The 19,413-nt window shown below is 41.0% G+C and overlaps 2 protein-coding genes and 1 non-coding gene across 3 annotated transcripts; 1 reads left to right on the top strand and 2 right to left on the bottom strand.

Annotated features, from left to right (window-relative positions):
* Positions 1–1,084: 1,084 nt before the first annotated feature.
* LOC146371792 (uncharacterized) lies at positions 1,085–17,727 on the bottom strand. Its single transcript, XM_084953661.1, has 2 exons — positions 16,180–17,727; positions 1,085–3,202 (listed from the first exon to the last, which is right to left on the bottom strand). Exons 1-2 carry the CDS (start codon positions 17,725–17,727, stop codon positions 1,388–1,390), a joined length of 3,363 nt encoding a protein of 1,120 aa, XP_084809787.1. The 3' UTR covers positions 1,085–1,387.
* LOC146371793 (spindle and centriole-associated protein 1-like) lies at positions 5,982–8,699 on the top strand. The gene is made up of 8 exons (XM_084953291.1): positions 5,982–6,063; positions 6,167–6,441; positions 6,943–7,059; positions 7,134–7,260; positions 7,351–7,435; positions 7,504–7,969; positions 8,188–8,377; positions 8,455–8,699. The coding sequence occupies exons 1-8, from the start codon at positions 5,982–5,984 to the stop codon at positions 8,535–8,537; spliced, it is 1,425 nt and encodes a 474-aa protein (XP_084809417.1). The 3' UTR covers positions 8,538–8,699.
* Positions 13,467–13,765, bottom strand: LOC146371794 (signal recognition particle RNA). The gene has a single exon (XR_014802862.1).
* Positions 17,728–19,413: the final 1,686 nt, after the last annotated feature.

Below are 19,413 nucleotides of genomic sequence, written 5' to 3' on the forward strand. Positions count from 1 at the left end.
GCAAAAGCATTTGCTCACAAAACACGCGATGACCTTAAATGAATGTCGTGTTTTTAATTCCGCTCCGGACTCGTGAATCTCAACCCAGCAGCAGCGGTAACGTTTGCACGTCCTCTCCCGTTAATGCGGCAGGTAAACAATCAACTAACAGTGCATATTATGTTAGCACGATCCGCCTTATTACAAAACCTGCCATTACTGTGCATTTAGGCGACCATGATGAGAGAGACAGACAGAGTCTGGCTGGCTCAGATGCTGGCAGTTGTCGCTGCAGTCTACCGGTAGCGTCTCCTTTCAGGCCAGGATAGACGAATGTCACCGAGCAGTGACTAAGTTTGTGGTAAAAGGCTTGCACCCATTTGCCACAGCAGATGCCCCCAATTTTCGGTAAGTGAATGTGTTTAATTGTAGGCAGGGACATTACTGGATATTCTTGTGTAATTGCTACAGAATAATTTATGTTATAATTTGTTATTGCTACAGAAGAATATTTATTTTATTATTTTACATTTACAATTTTTTTTCCTGGGGACCCTGTGACACCCATTGAAGAGCCGTAGGCTGGATCTCTTAAGATCTCACTGTTGGGTTTGTAAGGCCATGTTACTCCTAAAGTTCTATCTTGTTCAAAGAGAAGATATAAAACAAAGTTCTAAGCTAATCGACCTTTGTGTTCTCCTTTTTTAAAAAGAATCGATAAGAGAATCGATAAAGAATCGAATCGTTAAACAGAATCGAAAATGGAATCGGAATCGTGAAAATCTTATCAATACCCATCCCTACTCATGGTTAACCCAAGAGTATTTTGTCACAATATCAAGAAGAGTAAAGCTTCAATGTCAAGAATAGATAGGAATATAGGGAATTATATATTTTTATTTAAAGACAGGACTCACATGTTTTCATTTCTAGTCTTTAAAACCTGTCTCTATCCATCTAGTATTAATTCTTTCTGGGAAACAAGTATGTATATTATGCACACACACAAACACACATGCAGCTATTACCTATTTCTTGTTTTTATACCTAAGATGAATTATTGTTGAATGAAGACATTTTTCAAACACATGTAAAATGTGGGCAATTGTGTTTATTGGGTAAAGGAAAAGGTAGAAGGGGGGGAAAGGGGTTTGATAGAAAGAATGAAAGAGAGAGATGAGAGAAAACCCCAACAATCCCCTCTGAGCAAGCACCAGGCGACAGTGGATAGGAAAAACTCCTTTTAAAGTGAAAGAAACCTAAAGGAGAAACCTATGGCAGAACCAGGCTCAGGAGGGGGCAGTCAACTGCCGGGACCGGTCGGGGGGTGAGGGTGAAAAAAGAAAAAGGAGGGAGGGGAAGGGGAAGGGGGGAAATGAAGATGGAATAGAGGTGGAGGAAGACGAGGTTACATCAGGTGAGAAGCAGCAGTGCCCCTCCTCCAGAACCAGTGGAAGCGTTTTTTCTTCTTTTTCAGATACTCTTCCACGAGCACTTTTTTCTCAAGGATGAGGGTTTTCAGCTCATCGATTGTTTCTGCGTTTTCTTTCTCAAGTTTGTTGCATCTTTTCACCATGTCTTCTAATTGTTCTTGTTTTTCTTTAAGCTTGTCTTTCAGTTCTTTAACTGTTGCCTCCTCTATTCGTTTTGCCTTGTGCACATCTGTGTGCATGTCTTCCAGCTGCTGGTTTCTCTTCTGGATTCCTTGAAGTCTACACTGCAGGTCTTTGTGTGTTTTCTGTTGTTCTTGCTTTTGCGCCTGGATTTCACTGTTTTTGTACTTCAAGGTCTTAGAAAGTTCCTCAAGTTCGGTATTTTTTCTCAGCATCTCATTGATGCTACTCTGCATCGCTGAGCATTGTTTTTCCAGGTTTTCCTTTTCTTCTTCCAGTACAGTTGTTTTGTACTTTGTTTCATTATACAATTCTTGGAGTACTTGATTTTTCCTCTGGAGATTAAGTTTTTCTTCTTCCTGTTGTATTTTCTGTTGGACTTTTTCTTGAAGCAGCTCTTTATTTCCGTGCGCTTTTTTATCAAGCCTGATTTGGAGCGATCTGTGTTTTTCCTCCATCTCGTCAAGCTTGGAGTCCATTTCTTTCTGTTTCATTTCCATTTTCTTCTTGTCTTGAAGCAGCTGTTGACTTTTGTGCAGAGTTTTATCATGTTTCACCTGCAGTGCTTTGTGTTTTTCCTCCATGGCTTGGAGTTTGCTCTGCAGGTCTCTCTGCTCTACGGGCTCTTGTTTCTTGTCATGGTGGATCTCCTTATTTCTCTCCAGAGCTTCATCAAGCATTACTTGCAAGCCTTCATTTTGTTTCTCAATGTTCCTCAGCTTGCAATCCATTTCTTTCTTTCTTATTTTCTGTTGGTCCATCTCGTGAAGAAACTCTTTATTTCTCCCCAGAGCTTCATCAAGCATCACTTGCAAGCCTTCATTCTGTTTCGTGATGTGCCTCAGCTTGCAATCCATTTCTTCCTTTTGTATTTTCTGTTCGTCTTTCTCGTGAAGGAACTCTTTGCTTCTCTTCAGAGCTTCATCGAGCATTACTTGCAAGCCTTCATTTTGTTTCTCGATGTTCCTCAGCTTGCAATCCATTTCTTCCTGATGTATTTTCTGTTGGTCTTTCTCGTGAAGCATCTCTTTATTTTTGAGCAGTGTTTCCTCAAGAGTCATTTGCAGCATTTTCAGTTTTTCCTCCAAGACTTCAAACTGGGAGTCTTTTTCTTTCTCGAGCATTTCTTGTTGCTCTCTCTCTTGAATGAACTCTTTATTTCTGTGCGCTGTTTTCTCAAGCTTGATTTGGAGCAATCTGTGTTTTTCCTCCATCTCGTCAAGCTTGGAGTCCATTTCCTTCTGTGTCATTTCCATTTGCTTCTTGTCTTGAAGCAAATGTTGACTTTTGTGCAGAGTTTTGTCATGTTTCACCTGCAGCGCTTTGTATTTTTCCTCCATGGCTTGGAGTTTGCTCTGCAGGTCTCTCTGCTGTGTGGATTGTTGCTTCTCTTCTTGATGGATTTCTTTCAGTTTTTCCAGAGCTCCATCAAGCTTTTCTTGGAGCTCCTGATTCTTCTTGAGCATTTTATCCCCTTTAATGCTCTCTTTTTTCTCCTTTTGGAGCAGATCTTTCATTTTTTCTAGAGCTTCATCAAGCTTTTCTTGGAGCTCGTGATTCTTCTTATCTTGGAGAGCACATTGTTTCTCCTCAATAATGCCTTCCCTTTCCTGAAGCTGGTAGGATAATTTTTCTAATTCAGCGCTCTTTCTCTCATTTTCTTCTGTCAGGATCTTAATCTTTTCTCTGTTCATGATATTTTCATTCTCCATTTCTTCCAATCGCTTTTCCTCTAATTCTACCTGTTCATCCCAAGGCAGAGAGCTGATATAAGGGTCTAGGGACTCATACCATGGAATAGAGCTGGGGTCAGCTTCTTGTCTTTCTTGCTCTTTCTGAGACATGTTGGAGTCTGTATATCGTGAGTACGAAAAGGATCCAAATGTTTGAAAATGCTTTACTGGTGAACGTTTGAATGCTGCTAACATAAGTGCTGCAAATAACGGACTAAAAGTTGTACCTCCTCACCCCTACTTAAGAACTCATGAGGATCAAAGCTTCAAAGGATCAAAGCTTTAGAAGCCTGTGACATCAGAATTCCATAAGCCAATGAGGTTGTCACATGACATTTTTGAATGAGGTCATGTTTTTGTATGAATTTTTTAAATAACATCAACATTCCGTAAGCCAATGAGGTTCTTACATGACTTTTGAATGAGGATAATTCTTTTGTGTTAAAAAAAAGTGTAAAAAGTGTTATTGCAATAACATAAAAAGTGAGTAAAGAAAGTAAATAAAAGTACAGTTTTATTTATATAGCACCTTTCAAGACAAATTCATTGTGTCTGAGTTGTATTGGTAACTCGTTGAAGTGTTACTGGGTATCATAACTAGACAGTTTGCGCATACAGTGAGTGAAAGCATTGGGTGGACTGAATCAGGTTAAATTAAATCGATAGAACTGAGTGGATTGTATTGATCAGAGAGTTAGAACAACAACTAAAGGAAACTTTGATTAATCTGAAAGGAACTAATATAGGTTAACAGGTAGCTGATACAAATCAGGATTTGGTTTGTTTGTTTTTCTGTTTGACTCTTTGTTTTATTCAATATTGCAGTTTATATGATAGTATTATGGGTTTGTTAAACTGTTCCATGTGAAAATGTTGGGAAATGAAATATCACAGGTGGAAATCAATGAAAGTGGAAATTCAGAAGAAATTCTGTCCTTTTCCTCATTAATGCACATCATAGATAACTATGTAATGTGTCTGTTGCACACTTTGTATGTCAGGAATAACCATAAATGTGTTGTCTTACAAACGGCTGTATTAGGTCTTTACATCCACAATAAGCGAGGATAACAGAACTCCTGGAAAGCAAAAAAAAATGTGGTTCTTGTTTTTAAGACAGTCACCTTTAGTTTCACGCTGAGTGATGCTGGATTGTTGCAGACAAACCTGATTATGTTTCCCACTGGGTTTTATACTTCAGAGGCAACACAGAGTAAAGAGAAGCATTGTTATTTCAGTGTAACTTTAGTCTCAGTTTAGTTTTATCCGCTTGTAAATTTGATAAGAGCCAAATTGAGGAAACAAACTCAGTGTGTGGCCAGAAAATGCCATGGTGGCTTACAAACACATGTCAGAACAAAATATGAAGGATAAGACATCACACGTATAACGGAAAGAGACGCAGAAGAATTCATCTCTGAAATTTCTCCCTTTATTGAACTGGCATTTGCCACCGGAATTGGTGGGATGGACACAAAGAAAATCAGGAGAGAACAACGGTCTGCCAAGCCATTCCCTGCTTCAGAGTTTTGTAATTTTGCACCTGCTGTCGCTTTAATATTAAACTAACGAGGTTGAAATAGACTCACAGTGGTTTCTGCTTCTTAATTAGACAGATTTATATCCCTTCATGTGCTTCCGTCTTCTGTGCTTCACTGTCTGTGATCATGCTCGAGCTCATCTTCAGTCAGTTATCTTCTGTTTGTTTCCTGCAGGGGGAGGCAATTTCCAGACAATTTCTTACTGAGTTTCATTTAATACAACACTATGTGTCGGTTACTAATCGTGGCCCTCTTTATTTATTTAGGTAAAGCGGGCCATGCTTTACAGCATCGTTACCCTGCCTCTAACTTAGGAGTGTGCAGTCAAAATGTGGAAAGTGTTCAGTGTTATAAATATCTCCCTTTTGATTCAAAGCTGAATTTCAAAGCAAACACTGAAGCTGTGTGCAGAAAGGGGCACCAGCGGCTCCTGTGTTTAAGAAGGCTTTTTTGTTTCCACGTTGATAAAACCATGATGGTTTTATTTTACCGTGCTTTTAATGAATCTGTTTTGTCCTTTTCCTTGGTGTTGTGGTTTGGATAGCTTTCTGAAAAGAGCAGAAACTCTCTCAGATTGTTAAGTGGTCTAAAAGGCTGATTGGAGAACCACAGCTGAAATTTTCTGTACACCAGACAGTTACAGTGGTCAGCTGGTTTAATTTTTCTTGATGATCCTTCACACAGTGAGAATCGTTTTCTTCCTCCCGGACAAAGGTTTCTGGTCCCAAACTGTAAAAACGACAAGATTTAAAAAGTCACATTTGTGGATTATATGATGGCCAAAATTAGTGTTAAGTTTTGTTGTCAGTATTTTTTGCTGTACTTTTTTGTTTTCTGTTGTTTCTTCGATTCATGAGAACAAATCTAACTACAGTTACATATTAAATACCTGAACCTTAAAATGTTCAAATCAAGGATTCCCAGCACTGTAGTTCCGAACCCGGCGTCCACATAGAAGTAATTGGCAAATTGAAAAAGAAGGTTGGTTGCAAAGTGGTTTGCAGAAGAAACGGCTTAAAAAACACAGCAGATATGAACTTTCTTTGAAATCGTTTATTATATATCTGGCATTAGAGGTGAACATAAACACTTATCTAATGTCATTTCAGCTCTCAATGCCACCGTGGCTGTTCAGAGAGGAAACATCAGTCCTGGTTTCTCAGGTTCTTAATCCTGATCCGCCTCAGAGCAAGTCAGGTAATATCTGCAAGGGATGGATTTTCTCCAAAATGAAATACTCTGTTTGAAGATGAGATCATGTCAGAAAATCAGTGTTGTTCTTCTTTTATATGCTGAACAGACTGGATCGGTAATCACACCAGCAGAGCCAGGAAGTGTGTTTCCCAGGGTTCAGAGCTGGACGGCTCCCCTGTTGCCTCTCTCAGCGGGGATCAGTCCAGTCTGGGCCTGCTGCAGGCCATGTTGGGTCAGGTGGAGCTGGATTTGGTTGCACTGAGCCCTGTTACAGCACCAACATCTGCACAGAGTCCCAAAAAGCACAGGACACAAAGTCTCACTGGATTTTCTTTGGCCTTGGTCTCTACACTGGGATGTTTGGTGCACATCCTTAAAAAGGTACTGCCGGATATCAAAAATGGTTTTGTCACACAAGCTTTTGGAAATTATTATTCAAACTAAAGATAATCCATGCAAGCTATACTCACATAAACAATAAATAAGACTGTGTTACCATTGTCACTGCATCTTTTAGCTTATAGGATATAGGATACACTCATTTCTTATTAAATGTTGGTTTTATTTAAAAAGTCATGTCATTGATGGGGATGCAAGGAGACACGAATTCCAAGTTTGAAATCTTTAGATAGCAGCAAAAGCACATTTTAGAAATGCTTGATCTGTAAAATGTTTGTTACTATTACTGATTTAGCATCACTAATGCTGAAAGTCTCATGTAAATATGCTGAAGCACAGTTCTTATCTTTTTCAGGGGTCTTCGCATTTGTAAATAAATAGAATCAGTTTTTAAATTTTAGCGCAGGTTTGCTTTGATGCAAATATTTGCAGTCTGCTATATGTGTTTAAATCACTGTCTGCCTGTAATGTGTTAGAGGGAAGATGAAGGAGGCACAGGAGAGGAGAAAACTGGAGGAGGAGCTGAAAGAGCAGCAGAGGCTCATTGATGCTCTCACTGCTGAAACCATGACTCTGAGAGAGGAGGCTACAGCCCTGCAGGTGGGACTGGGCTTAGGTTATTGTTAGTCCAGCTATGCTGATAAATCATGAGTTGGTGACGATGTGCCTCTCAGGCAGGGTTACAGCAGCGGACGGCAGAGCTGGAGCGGAAGTTGGACACAGTGTTGTTGGCGATGGGAGGGCTTGGACTGCTGAGTGAACACAGTGGCCAAACCCCACACTCTGAGGTTAAAGTTGTAGGTTTGTGCAGTCTGTCTGTGTATATTCTGTCCAGAGGAATTTGGTAAATGGTGAAAATGGTTTATATTTTGGTGAACTGTTGGTATACAGGCTGTCAGTCTGCGACGGGTGCTGAGCGAGTACCTGTTTCCTCTGCTGTCCTCCTCTCACCACCTCAACAGCGGGACCACTCCTGGTAACTTTCTCACTTCCAAAATTATTATCTGATTTCACATATTCACCCCAGAAATGATTCACCTTGAGGCAGCTAATTTTTGTTTCTCGTTCTTCCACAGCAACTTATCCTGCGCCACCGCACCAGCAGCTTCCTGCTGTTGATCTCCTGCGCTCCTATGGGGACCTCTGCGCTCACAGCTCAGACTCTAGTCTCAGCAGTGTGCCCCTAGTTCAGCTTCCCTCTGCTTCCTCGCTATCGCTGACCTCTAAACCTCTTCGCTCACAGAGGTCTCCGGGCACAGTGCTAGCTGAGATTGCTCAGCTGAGCAGAGAGACCGATCTTATCAGGGCTCAACTCAGCCAGGCAAAGGGCCTCGGGTCAGGGGTCAGAGAATCGCTCGACAGTGGCAATGAGAGAAGAGGGTTGAGCTGCAGCAGCACCGGGAGAGTAACACCTCAGAGCGCTGCAGAGAGCAGGATGTCTGGGTCCAGCTGTAAAGAGAGGCGGAGCCAGCATGTGTGGACTCCTGAAGAACAACAGCTGACTCAACAGGTGAGATTTAAGGGGTTGTTTGAAGCTCTCTGAGAGCAGCTCACCTTTTAGAAGTGGAGTAGTGGCTGCTCTTATCCTCCCTTCAAAGCGTGATGCGACAGGTGTGTCGAGGAATGAACTGCGCTGAGCCTTTAGGTGGCCTCCTCATTCAGATATAGTAATGATTCACATGCAGTGTGTGTCTTGTTTTTTGTTGGGTTTTTTTTTTTTTTGCTTAGGCAACATCACTCAACACTTTCAGTGCAAACAGAGTGGAGCAACGCCTCCTGGAGCTGAACAGGCAGAGCGCTGCAGCCCGAGGTCGACTGCTGGAAATAATCGAGCAACAGAAGCGAAGTGTTTCAGCCAGAGTCTCTCCCACTGTCTCCCCGATCCCAGCTTCTGCCTTCAGCCCGAATCCAGAATCCAGTGGGTAAAAGCAACATGTCGCTGTCTGTCTGGAGCACACAGGACAGTTTAAAATCATTACACCTCATCTTTTGCAGCGGAACGCCTGGAGGCATCAGAGCTGCTGCCTGAGCGGGAGCTCCGGTCACACAGTGGTGGCGGTGAGGGTGAGAGGAGGTGAGTATCAGATCGGCTCAGAGAGGGATGTTATGACAAAGAACAGTAAGGTTCTTTTTCCCATTTCTTTTCCAGCACCTTAAACAGACACAAGGTGATGATGTCAGGAAGAAGAACTGACTGAAGATCACATGATGTAGGTGATTAATTATCTTTGCTGCAGGTTTGCTGGCTCTGATGCATCTTCTTACAGTTTTGGAAGAGAAACTAGGGATGGCAAAACACAGGTACACACACACGCACGCGCACGCACGCACGCACGCACACACACAACAGAAATGTTACCAAATAATAATTAACTCACCTCCGTTTTTTGTAGTTCCACTTGCCTTCTTATGAATCCTACAAGACACTGTTCTTTATATAGAGATCAGTATCATTAAATACTGATCAGATATCAGTATTTGATGAAAGGTCTGCCCCTCACAAACTCCTCCCAGCTGACCCAGTTATAATGAGTTTGGTGGTAAAGATGTGTCGATAAAAATTATGAACCAAAATTTTTATCCATATTCTGTTTACGTTTAAAAAATATTGCTTATAGTACCATTTAATCTATTTAATAGCAGTATTTCAAAGCCCGAACTTATTTCAACATGAAATGCTATCACATATAGATTGTCTGCAGTCAAAAGTCCAGTGTAACCTAAATTTGTTCCAGTATTATTCTTAAAGTGGTTTTAGCTGCAACACAAACAGTAAAGGCTTTAGAGTGAAAGTTGCTTATTTTTCTGGAATTGAAAACTCAGTTTCTATCTTTAGGGTTAAGACTGGAGTAAAGCCGTATCCACGCTGTGCTGTTTAATCAATGCTTCTCTTGGGCACTTCAATCAGGCCGGTGTGAGAACACTCCTTCCACATCACTACAAACACACGGACTTTGCAACAAAAAAGTTTTGTTGCTCTGCTCCTCCCAAACGCCTCCCATCTGCTCCCAATAACTGAGATGTCATATAAGATGTATAAGGAGTGTACATGAGTTTCAAATGAGTAATAAAAAAAACAAAAGTCAAAGTAGAATGGCTACACCACATGATTTCCCAGAAACCATGTGACTTAAGTTTCACCTTACTGATAAGCGCATTTATACACAGCCTACGATGGATTGAACAGCTGTTTCCAACAAATCTGTAAAGCTGTGGACAAAAGTTGTCAGTGACACAAAGTTTGTTTTGCAGTTGTTTTTCTTTTGTTTTTTGTTTTTTTGTTTTTTACACCTTTCTACTCTGTGAAATCGAATTAGTTCCCAGAACTTTAAATAAATTACTCAAACTTGTTGCCCAAAAAGACTAAGTAAAGGTCATTTAAGATAACTAAGTTAGGGCAACTTATGATGTTGCGAAGAACAAACATGGGAAATTCAAAAGTTTCAAAACCCTTTTTTTTTTTTTTTAGCAAATAAATGTTAAAAATTGTTTTAACAGTGGTGCCACCACCAGTACTTTGGTCACAACTGTACTCACTGTAATCAAGTGTTAAAAAGGTGCAGTACAGGCTCTGCTATTACCTGAGTAATTAATAAATCTCACTTTGGAAGACCAAAATCTTTCATAGAAAGATCAGCCATTGTTTCATGTTGAAGATGTTTGGAATAAACATTCTAGGTTCGAGACCATATCGCCATTATCATATGAATTTACATGTTATTATAATAAGTTAGATAAGAGATAACATTTCAGACATAGATATCAGGTATGCGTACATGAATGTCCATGTTAATTAAATGTACAGAACTGTGTGGAGAAACGAGAGAGAATCCATCCTAACTAAAGTGAGTGAGGGATGTTTCTGTGTTTGCAGGATGGTAAATAAGGTGTGACACTTTGGAACATTTTTATTCAGAAATAAGATACCAGCACCCCACATAGCAAAACTGGTATTGCCCGGATCTGGCCCACACAATGTGCCTACACATGGCCCACATACCGCAAAGAATGATGGCCCTTTGGTGGCCCTCACACGGGCCAGCTGCAGACACACTGGTGGTCCTGTGCTGGCCCAGCTTCAGCTCTGGCTCCAGATGTCAGCCTAATGTGTACCTTAATCAAGCCACGTAATAACAACATGTGCCGGAACATAATAGTGCAAAAGGAACATGACGAAATGACAAGACGTGCTTCCTAAGTACTATCATACTCTTGACATGCAAACTGGAGGAGCCAGGGATCGAACCACTAGCCTTCCAATCAGTAGGTGACCTGCTGTACCTCCTGATCTACAGCCAGCCTGTGGTAGACGTGCATAAACCCTCACTAGGTTTTGGATAAAGTGTACACTCACAAACCTGTCAAATCTGCATTTAAAACGTTGGCTACCATAGCAGTATAGTATTGCAACGTGGCATTTGGGTCTTCTAACTAAAATAGGAAAATAGGAACATAAATAGTGCCTCATTGCCAGACCTGGCCCACATCTGGTTGACATACACCCGGCCATGACACCAGTCAGTCAGAAGTGACAGCTTGATGGCAGATCTGGGCCAGGCCTGATTTCTATGAGCCTGGGCGACATAAACAAAACTACAATCGAGCCAGATATGGCATGCCATCACATAGATAGTGCCATCTATGCCAGGCCTGGCCCATATCTGGATGACATACCACTTATCATGCCAGAAGTCAGCCAGCAGTGCCGGCTTGACACCAGATCCGTGCCAGACCTGCATGCAATGTGGGACCCTGCATCACAGCTCCCAACATTAATGTGACAGCATATTTAACCTCCCAAGACCTGAACTCTTTCATGGCATGCATTTTTAACTTTTCTTTGCTATTTGGGCTGATTGGGACCTGATGAGTGTAAAAACAAAGAATTACCTGATTTTTTTTTTTATCTGATCTTTGTTTCTGAGAAAAATGAGATCCACATAAGAGGAAATTTGTTTTCAATTTTGATAGACCAGTGGCGTTACAGTAACTACGTTATTATTGTGGTAACGAGCACGGTAACTAGTTATTATCGCCAAAATCAGGAACGCGTTAGTCGTTACTGGGATTTAGATAGGGTCGTTACTCGTTACTTCGTGTGGTGGCTATCGCGGAGCTTCCACAGATTCAGTAACATTAGCAAGTGGTGGAGGCCAGCAGGTGGATGAGAGAAAGGGGACAGAAGGAAGAGAGACCCGAGGCAGCCGCCGGTGTGAACTGAACTTCAGGTAAGAAGTTATGACCTGCAGTCTATAAAGGTCAGATATAAACCAAGTTTAGGTGGAGTTTATTTTTGTTATTCTGACTTTTTCTGTACTGTGTGCTAGCTAGCATGACAGAGTTTCTGTACAGCTGGGTGGGTGCTATGATGTTAATGATGTTGAACTTTATTTTGGTCATAAGGTTAATTATTAGAGTTGCCAACCGTCCTGTAAAAAACAGAAACATCTGGTATTCAGAGCGTTTTGTATTGAGGTGAAAAGGAACAGTTTGTCCTGTACTTCAGCTACAATGAAAAAGACACAAAGCTGGAGTTATTCTGTGTTTACGCTGCACAGCTGCCTCTTTTTCTCTCATTCTCTCCCCTCCCTCTCCTGTTTCTACTTCAATCATGAAAACTGATCAATGATCAGCTGATCGGCTTTTCTCTCTTGTTTGTTTATTGCCCACTTTTCCCCAGAAAGAGGAAACCAGCCGATATCGCATTAAACAACAGCCGCACGTTTAAGCTTGATCAGCTGTTGTTAGAATTTATTTAATATTAATTTCTAGTATCAGCTGATGTTTGCTGGAGCCACAGCTGTAAAAGCTGCTGGTCATGATATCGGTTTGGATATCTGGCGAGAGGGAAACATGAAGATGTAACCAGGAGATGTCCTTACTGAATCATCAGAGCTGAACAGGTGATGGAGAAACAGGTTTACCTTTTAGGTGACATGAATGAGTTGAAGGGAAGTTATGAACTGTTTCTGAGAGACAAATAACACCAGGATCCTTTTTTACGTAGCTGACAGCTGGTAACTGTGCAGGGGCGGATCTAGCGAAGTTTTGCCAGGGGGGCCAGGTAGGGCATTAACAGGGAAAGGGGGGCACAAGGAAATACTTTTCTTTCTTATTCTCATTTAAAATGTCTAGCTTTTAAAAAATAATTATCTGAATCTTACAACAAACGATTGATAGATTGATACATATATACCATCAAAACAATGTACATCACTGTCACAACAGTGTTTGTTTTCATTCAAAGGCTTTATGGTTTTTCCTATAATGGCGGGCCGGTCTCTAGTCAAAATGCCGATTTTTTGTCCCAGTCCAGCCCTGTATGCGGCTCATCTGCAGTCTGGTGTTGCCTACATCTTCCTATTCAGAAGGCAGAATTTCCGAGTTCTGAGTACAATCGAAAGCACCACGACTGCAGTTTTTGTGTTGGATGTAAAAAGCACACATGACACTGTGACGTAGGCTAGAATCATGGCAGCGGTCAATGACGGTCCAGGTGTGGGATTTCTCTCGTGGAAATATGCATTTTTTTTCTCTATTGGTAGATGGCACAGTGCTCTTGTGGCAAGTAAGCAAGCTAGAAGACTGGCAAAGTTATGGAAGCAACACATTAACAAGAGAATTCTGAGTAAAACCAAAGTTACTTTCCCTAGTAACTAGTTACTTTGAAAGTAACGAGTAACTTGAAGTAACTGAGTTACTTTTGATAGAAGTAACTAGTAATGTAACTAAGTTACTAATTTAAAGTAACTTACCCAACACTGGTTATAAGATGCAAATATGAAACCAAAAATTCACCTGAATAAATGTCCTACTTTGAGTTTGTCTCCACCTGCTGGGCGGTGGCGTGTTTAGGGTGGAGTATGTAGTTGCAGCTGTCCTGCAGGTGGAGGTGGTGCAGGACAAGCAGAGCAGCAGATTTGTGAGTGTTTTGGACTTGAATTAAAAAGACCAAGACGTGCTGATGAGGCTGCTGTGTGAGGTAGAGACAGGTATAAGGATGTGTATAAAGATTGGGTCTCGCTGTATTGCTCAGGCTGCTCTACATCATCTATTCACAGGTGCAATCCCACTACTGAGCAGCATGGGGGCTTTGACCTGCTCCGTCTCCGACCTGGGCCGGTGCACCCCTCCTTAGGTGACCTGGTGGTCCTAGGCTCCCCCAGGATCACCATGTCGATGCCGAACTTAGTGCGGACACCCGATCGACATAGCCTGCTGCAGCTCAGAGCTCCTGAGCTCAAACGATCCTCCAACCTCAACCTCCCGGTAGCTTGGATTACAGGTACGCGCCACCGGACCCGGCGAGAAGCAGCTACGTTAACAGGGCTTTTAACTATGTCTGAGGTGACATCATGACACTAACCTGCTGCCCATCATTAGCAAAGTTGCAATGATGGGCAGCAAAGATGAGGAATGAATGGTGCACAATTGTTATATGCAAGTTTTTAGAAAGCTCATGGTTAGGGATGGGTATCGAAAACCGGTTCTTGTTGAGAACCGGTTCCCACTGTTTCAATTCCTTGGAATTGTTTGACATTTTTACAAACGATTCCCTTATCGATTCCAGTCGCCCCGAATGACGTCACCACGTTGCGGAGTGTCATTTACCTGGCAGGAAACATGGCGCGTAAGCGGCTCAAACGCTCAAAAGTTTGGTTATACTTTACGAGAACGGATGACAACTGGGCAGCTTGCAATACTTGCAAAGTAGATATTTCATTTAAGGGAGGAAACACTACGAATATGCAAAAGCATTTGCTCACAAAACACGCGATGACCTTAAATGAATGTCGTGTTTTTAATTCCGCTCCGGACTCGTGAATCTCAACCCAGCAGCAGCGGTAACGTTTGCACGTCCTCTCCCGTTAATGCGGCAGGTAAACAATCAACTAACAGTGCATATTATGTTAGCACGATCCGCCTTATTACAAAACCTGCCATTACTGTGCATTTAGGCGACCATGATGAGAGAGACAGACAGAGTCTGGCTGGCTCAGATGCTGGCAGTTGTCGCTGCAGTCTACCGGTAGCGTCTCCTTTCAGGCCAGGATAGACGAATGTCACCGAGCAGTGACTAAGTTTGTGGTAAAAGGCTTGCACCCATTTGCCACAGCAGATGCCCCCAATTTTCGGTAAGTGAATGTGTTTAATTGTAGGCAGGGACATTACTGGATATTCTTGTGTAATTGCTACAGAATAATTTATGTTATAATTTGTTATTGCTACAGAAGAATATTTATTTTATTATTTTACATTTACAATTTTTTTTCCTGGGGACCCTGTGACACCCATTGAAGAGCCGTAGGCTGGATCTCTTAAGATCTCACTGTTGGGTTTGTAAGGCCATGTTACTCCTAAAGTTCTATCTTGTTCAAAGAGAAGATATAAAACAAAGTTCTAAGCTAATCGACCTTTGTGTTCTCCTTTTTTAAAAAGAATCGATAAGAGAATCGATAAAGAATCGAATCGTTAAACAGAATCGAAAATGGAATCGGAATCGTGAAAATCTTATCAATACCCATCCCTACTCATGGTTAACCCAAGAGTATTTTGTCACAATATCAAGAAGAGTAAAGCTTCAATGTCAAGAATAGATAGGAATATAGGGAATTATATATTTTTATTTAAAGACAGGACTCACATGTTTTCATTTCTAGTCTTTAAAACCTGTCTCTATCCATCTAGTATTAATTCTTTCTGGGAAACAAGTATGTATATTATGCACACACACAAACACGCATGCAGCTATTACCTATTTCTTGTTTTTATACCTAAGATGAATTATTGTTGAATGAAGACATTTTTCAAACACATGTAAAATGTGGGCAATTGTGTTTATTGGGTAAAGGAAAAGGTAGAAGGGGGGGAAAGGGGTTTGATAGAAAGAATGAAAGAGAGAGATGAGAGAAAACCCCAACAATCCCCTCTGAGCAAGCACCAGGCGACAGTGGATAGGAAAAACTCCTTTTAAAGTGAAAGAAACCTAAAGGAGAAACCTATGGCAGAACCAGGCTCAGGAGGGGGCAGTCAACTGCCGGGACCGGTCGGGGGGTGAGGGTGAAAAAAGAAAAAGGAGGGAGGGGAAGGGGAAGGGGGGAAATGAAGATGGAATAGAGGTGGAGGAAGACGAGGTTACATCAGATGAGAAGCAGCAGTGCCCCTCCTCCAGAACCAGTGGAAGCGTTTTTTCTTCTTTTTCAGATACTCTTCCACGAGCACTTTTTTCTCAAGGATGAGGGTTTTCAGCTCATCGATTGTTTCTGCGTTTTCTTTCTCAAGTTTGTTGCATCTTTTCACCATGTCTTCTAATTGTTCTTGTTTTTCTTTAAGCTTGTCTTTCAGTTCTTTAACTGTTGCCTCCTCTATTCGTTTTGCCTTGTGCACATCTGTGTGCATGTCTTCCAGCTGCTGGTTTCTCTTCTGGATTCCTTGAAGTCTACACTGCAGGTCTTTGTGTGTTTTCTGTTGTTCTTGCTTTTGCGCCTGGATTTCACTGTTTTTGTACTTCAAGGTCTTAGAAAGTTCCTCAAGTTCGGTATTTTTTCTCAGCATCTCATTGATGCTACTCTGCATCGCTGAGCATTGTTTTTCCAGGTTTTCCTTTTCTTCTTCCAGTACAGTTGTTTTGTACTTTGTTTCATTATACAATTCTTGGAGTACTTGATTTTTCCTCTGGAGATTAAGTTTTTCTTCTTCCTGTTGTATTTTCTGTTGGACTTTTTCTTGAAGCAGCTCTTTATTTCCGTGCGCTTTTTTATCAAGCCTGATTTGGAGCGATCTGTGTTTTTCCTCCATCTCGTCAAGCTTGGAGTCCATTTCTTTCTGTTTCATTTCCATTTTCTTCTTGTCTTGAAGCAGCTGTTGACTTTTGTGCAGAGTTTTATCATGTTTCACCTGCAGTGCTTTGTATTTTTCCTCCATGGCTTGGAGTTTGCTCTGCAGGTCTCTCTGCTCTACGGGCTCTTGTTTCTTGTCATGGTGGATCTCCTTATTTCTCTCCAGAGCTTCATCAAGCATTACTTGCAAGCCTTCATTTTGTTTCTCAATGTTCCTCAGCTTGCAATCCATTTCTTTCTTTCTTATTTTCTGTTGGTCCATCTCGTGAAGAAACTCTTTATTTCTCCCCAGAGCTTCATCAAGCATCACTTGCAAGCCTTCATTCTGTTTCGTGATGTGCCTCAGCTTGCAATCCATTTCTTCCTTTTGTATTTTCTGTTCGTCTTTCTCGTGAAGGAACTCTTTGCTTCTCTTCAGAGCTTCATCGAGCATTACTTGCAAGCCTTCATTTTGTTTCTCGATGTTCCTCAGCTTGCAATCCATTTCTTCCTGATGTATTTTCTGTTGGTCTTTCTCGTGAAGCATCTCTTTATTTTTGAGCAGTGTTTCCTCAAGAGTCATTTGCAGCATTTTCAGTTTTTCCTCCAAGACTTCAAGCTGGGAGTCTTTTTCTTTCTCGAGCATTTCTTGTTGCTCTCTCTCTTGAATGAACTCTTTATTTCTGTGCGCTGTTTTCTCAAGCTTGATTTGGAGCAATCTGTGTTTTTCCTCCATCTCGTCAAGCTTGGAGTCCATTTCCTTCTGTGTCATTTCCATTTGCTTCTTGTCTTGAAGCAACTGTTGACTTTTGTGCAGAGTTTTGTCATGTTTCACCTGCAGCGCTTTGTATTTTTCCTCCATGGCTTGGAGTTTGCTCTGCAGGTCTCTCTGCTGTGTGGATTGTTGCTTCTCTTCTTGATGGATTTCTTTCAGTTTTTCCAGAGCTCCATCAAGCTTTTCTTGGAGCTCCTGATTCCTCTTGAGCATTTTATCCCCTTTAATGCTCTCTTTTTTCTCCTTTTGGAGCAGATCTTTCATTTTTTCTAGAGCTTCATCAAGCTTTTCTTGGAGCTCGTGATTCTTCTTATCTTGGAGAGCACATTGTTTCTCCTCAATAATGCCTTCCCTTTCCTGAAGCTGGTAGGATAATTTTTCTAATTCAGCGCTCTTTCTCTCATTTTCTTCTGTCAGGATCTTAATCTTTTCTCTGTTCATGATATTTTCATTCTCCATTTCTTCCAATCGCTTTTCCTCTAATTCTACCTGTTCATCCCAAGGCAGAGAGCTGATATAAGGGTCTAGGGACTCATACCATGGAATAGAGCTGGGGTCAGCTTCTTGTCTTTCTTGCTCTTTCTGAGACATGTTGGAGTCTGTATATCGTGAGTACGAAAAGGATCCAAATGTTTGAAAATGCTTTACTGGTGAACGTTTGAATGCTGCTAACATAAGTGCTGCAAATAACGGACTAAAAGTTGTACCTCCTCACCCCTACTTAAGAACTCATGAGGATCAAAGCTTCAAAGGATCAAAGCTTTAGAAGCCTGTGACATCAGAATTCCATAAGCCAATGAGGTTGTCACATGACATTTTTGAATGAGGTCATGTTTTTGTATGAATTTTTTAAATAACATCAACATTCCGTAAGCCAATGAGGTTCTTACATGACTTTTGAATGAGGATAATTCTTTTGTGTTAAAAAAAAGTGTAAAAAGTGTTATTGCAATAACATAAAAAGTGAGTAAAGAAAGTAAATAAAAGTACAGTTTTATTTATATAGCACCTTTCAAGACAAATTCATTGTGTCTGAGTTGTATTGGTAACTCGTTGAAGTGTTACTGGGTATCATAACTAGACAGTTTGCGCATACAGTGAGTGAAAGCATTGGGTGGACTGAATCAGGTTAAATTAAATCGATAGAACTGAGTGGATTGTATTGATCAGAGAGTTAGAACAACAACTAAAGGAAACTTTGATTAATCTGAAAGGAACTAATATAGGTTAACAGGTAGCTGATACAAATCAGGATTTGGTTTGTTTGTTTTTCTGTTTGACTCTTTGTTTTATTCAATATTGCAGTTTATATGATAGTATTATGGGTTTGTTAAACTGTTCCATGTGAAAATGTTGGGAAATGAAATATCACAGGTGGAAATCAATGAAAGTGGAAATTCAGAAGAAATTCTGTCCTTTTCCTCATTAATGCACATCATAGATAACTATGTAATGTGTCTGTTGCACACTTTGTATGTCAGGAATAACCATAAATGTGTTGTCTTACAAACGGCTGTATTAGGTCTTTACATCCACAATAAGCGAGGATAACAGAACTCCTGGAAAGCAAAAAAAAATGTGGTTCTTGTTTTTAAGACAGTCACCTTTAGTTTCACGCTGAGTGATGCTGGATTGTTGCAGACAAACCTGATTATGTTTCCCACTGGGTTTTATACTTCAGAGGCAACACAGAGTAAAGAGAAGCATTGTTATTTCAGTGTAACTTTAGTCTCAGTTTAGTTTTATCCGCTTGTAAATTTGATAAGAGCCAAATTGAGGAAACAAACTCAGTGTGTGGCCAGAAAATGCCATGGTGGCTTACAAACACATGTCAGAACAAAATATGAAGGATAAGACATCACACGTATAACGGAAAGAGACGCAGAAGAATTCATCTCTGAAATTTCTCCCTTTATTGAACTGGCATTTGCCACCGGAATTGGTGGGATGGACACAAAGAAAATCAGGAGAGAACAACGGTCTGCCAAGCCATTCCCTGCTTCAGAGTTTTGTAATTTTGCACCTGCTGTCGCTTTAATATTAAACTAACGAGGTTGAAATAGACTCACAGTGGTTTCTGCTTCTTAATTAGACAGATTTATATCCCTTCATGTGCTTCCGTCTTCTGTGCTTCACTGTCTGTGATCATGCTCGAGCTCATCTTCAGTCAGTTATCTTCTGTTTGTTTCCTGCAGGGGGAGGCAATTTCCAGACAATTTCTTACTGAGTTTCATTTAATACAACACTATGTGTCGGTTACTAATCGTGGCCCTCTTTATTTATTTAGGTAAAGCGGGCCATGCTTTACAGCATCGTTACCCTGCCTCTAACTTAGGAGTGTGCAGTCAAAATGTGGAAAGT

This window comes from Perissodus microlepis, chromosome 15 (genome assembly GCF_051167445.1).
Source record: "Perissodus microlepis isolate ML-2025 ecotype Zambia chromosome 15, ASM5116744v1, whole genome shotgun sequence".
Classification (NCBI taxonomy): Eukaryota; Metazoa; Chordata; class Actinopteri; order Cichliformes; family Cichlidae; genus Perissodus; species Perissodus microlepis.

Excerpts from the sequence above, each read along its gene's own strand:
- LOC146371793 (XM_084953291.1), top strand. The coding sequence starts at position 5,982 with ATGCCACCGTGGCTGTTCAGAGAGGAAACATCAGTCCTGGTTTCTCAG. Across the intron at positions 6,442-6,942 it reads TGGTGCACATCCTTAAAAAG|ATGAAGGAGGCACAGGAGAG; the intron begins GTACTGCCGGAT and ends GTTAGAGGGAAG. Across the intron at positions 7,060-7,133 it reads AGGAGGCTACAGCCCTGCAG|GCAGGGTTACAGCAGCGGAC; the intron begins GTGGGACTGGGC and ends TGTGCCTCTCAG.
- LOC146371792 (XM_084953661.1), bottom strand. The coding sequence starts at position 17,727 with ATGTTAGCAGCATTCAAACGTTCACCAGTAAAGCATTTTCAAACATTT. Across the intron at positions 3,203-16,179 it reads AAGAGCTGCTTCAAGAAAAA|GAAAGGGAAGGCATTATTGA; the intron begins GTCCAACAGAAA and ends TACCAGCTTCAG.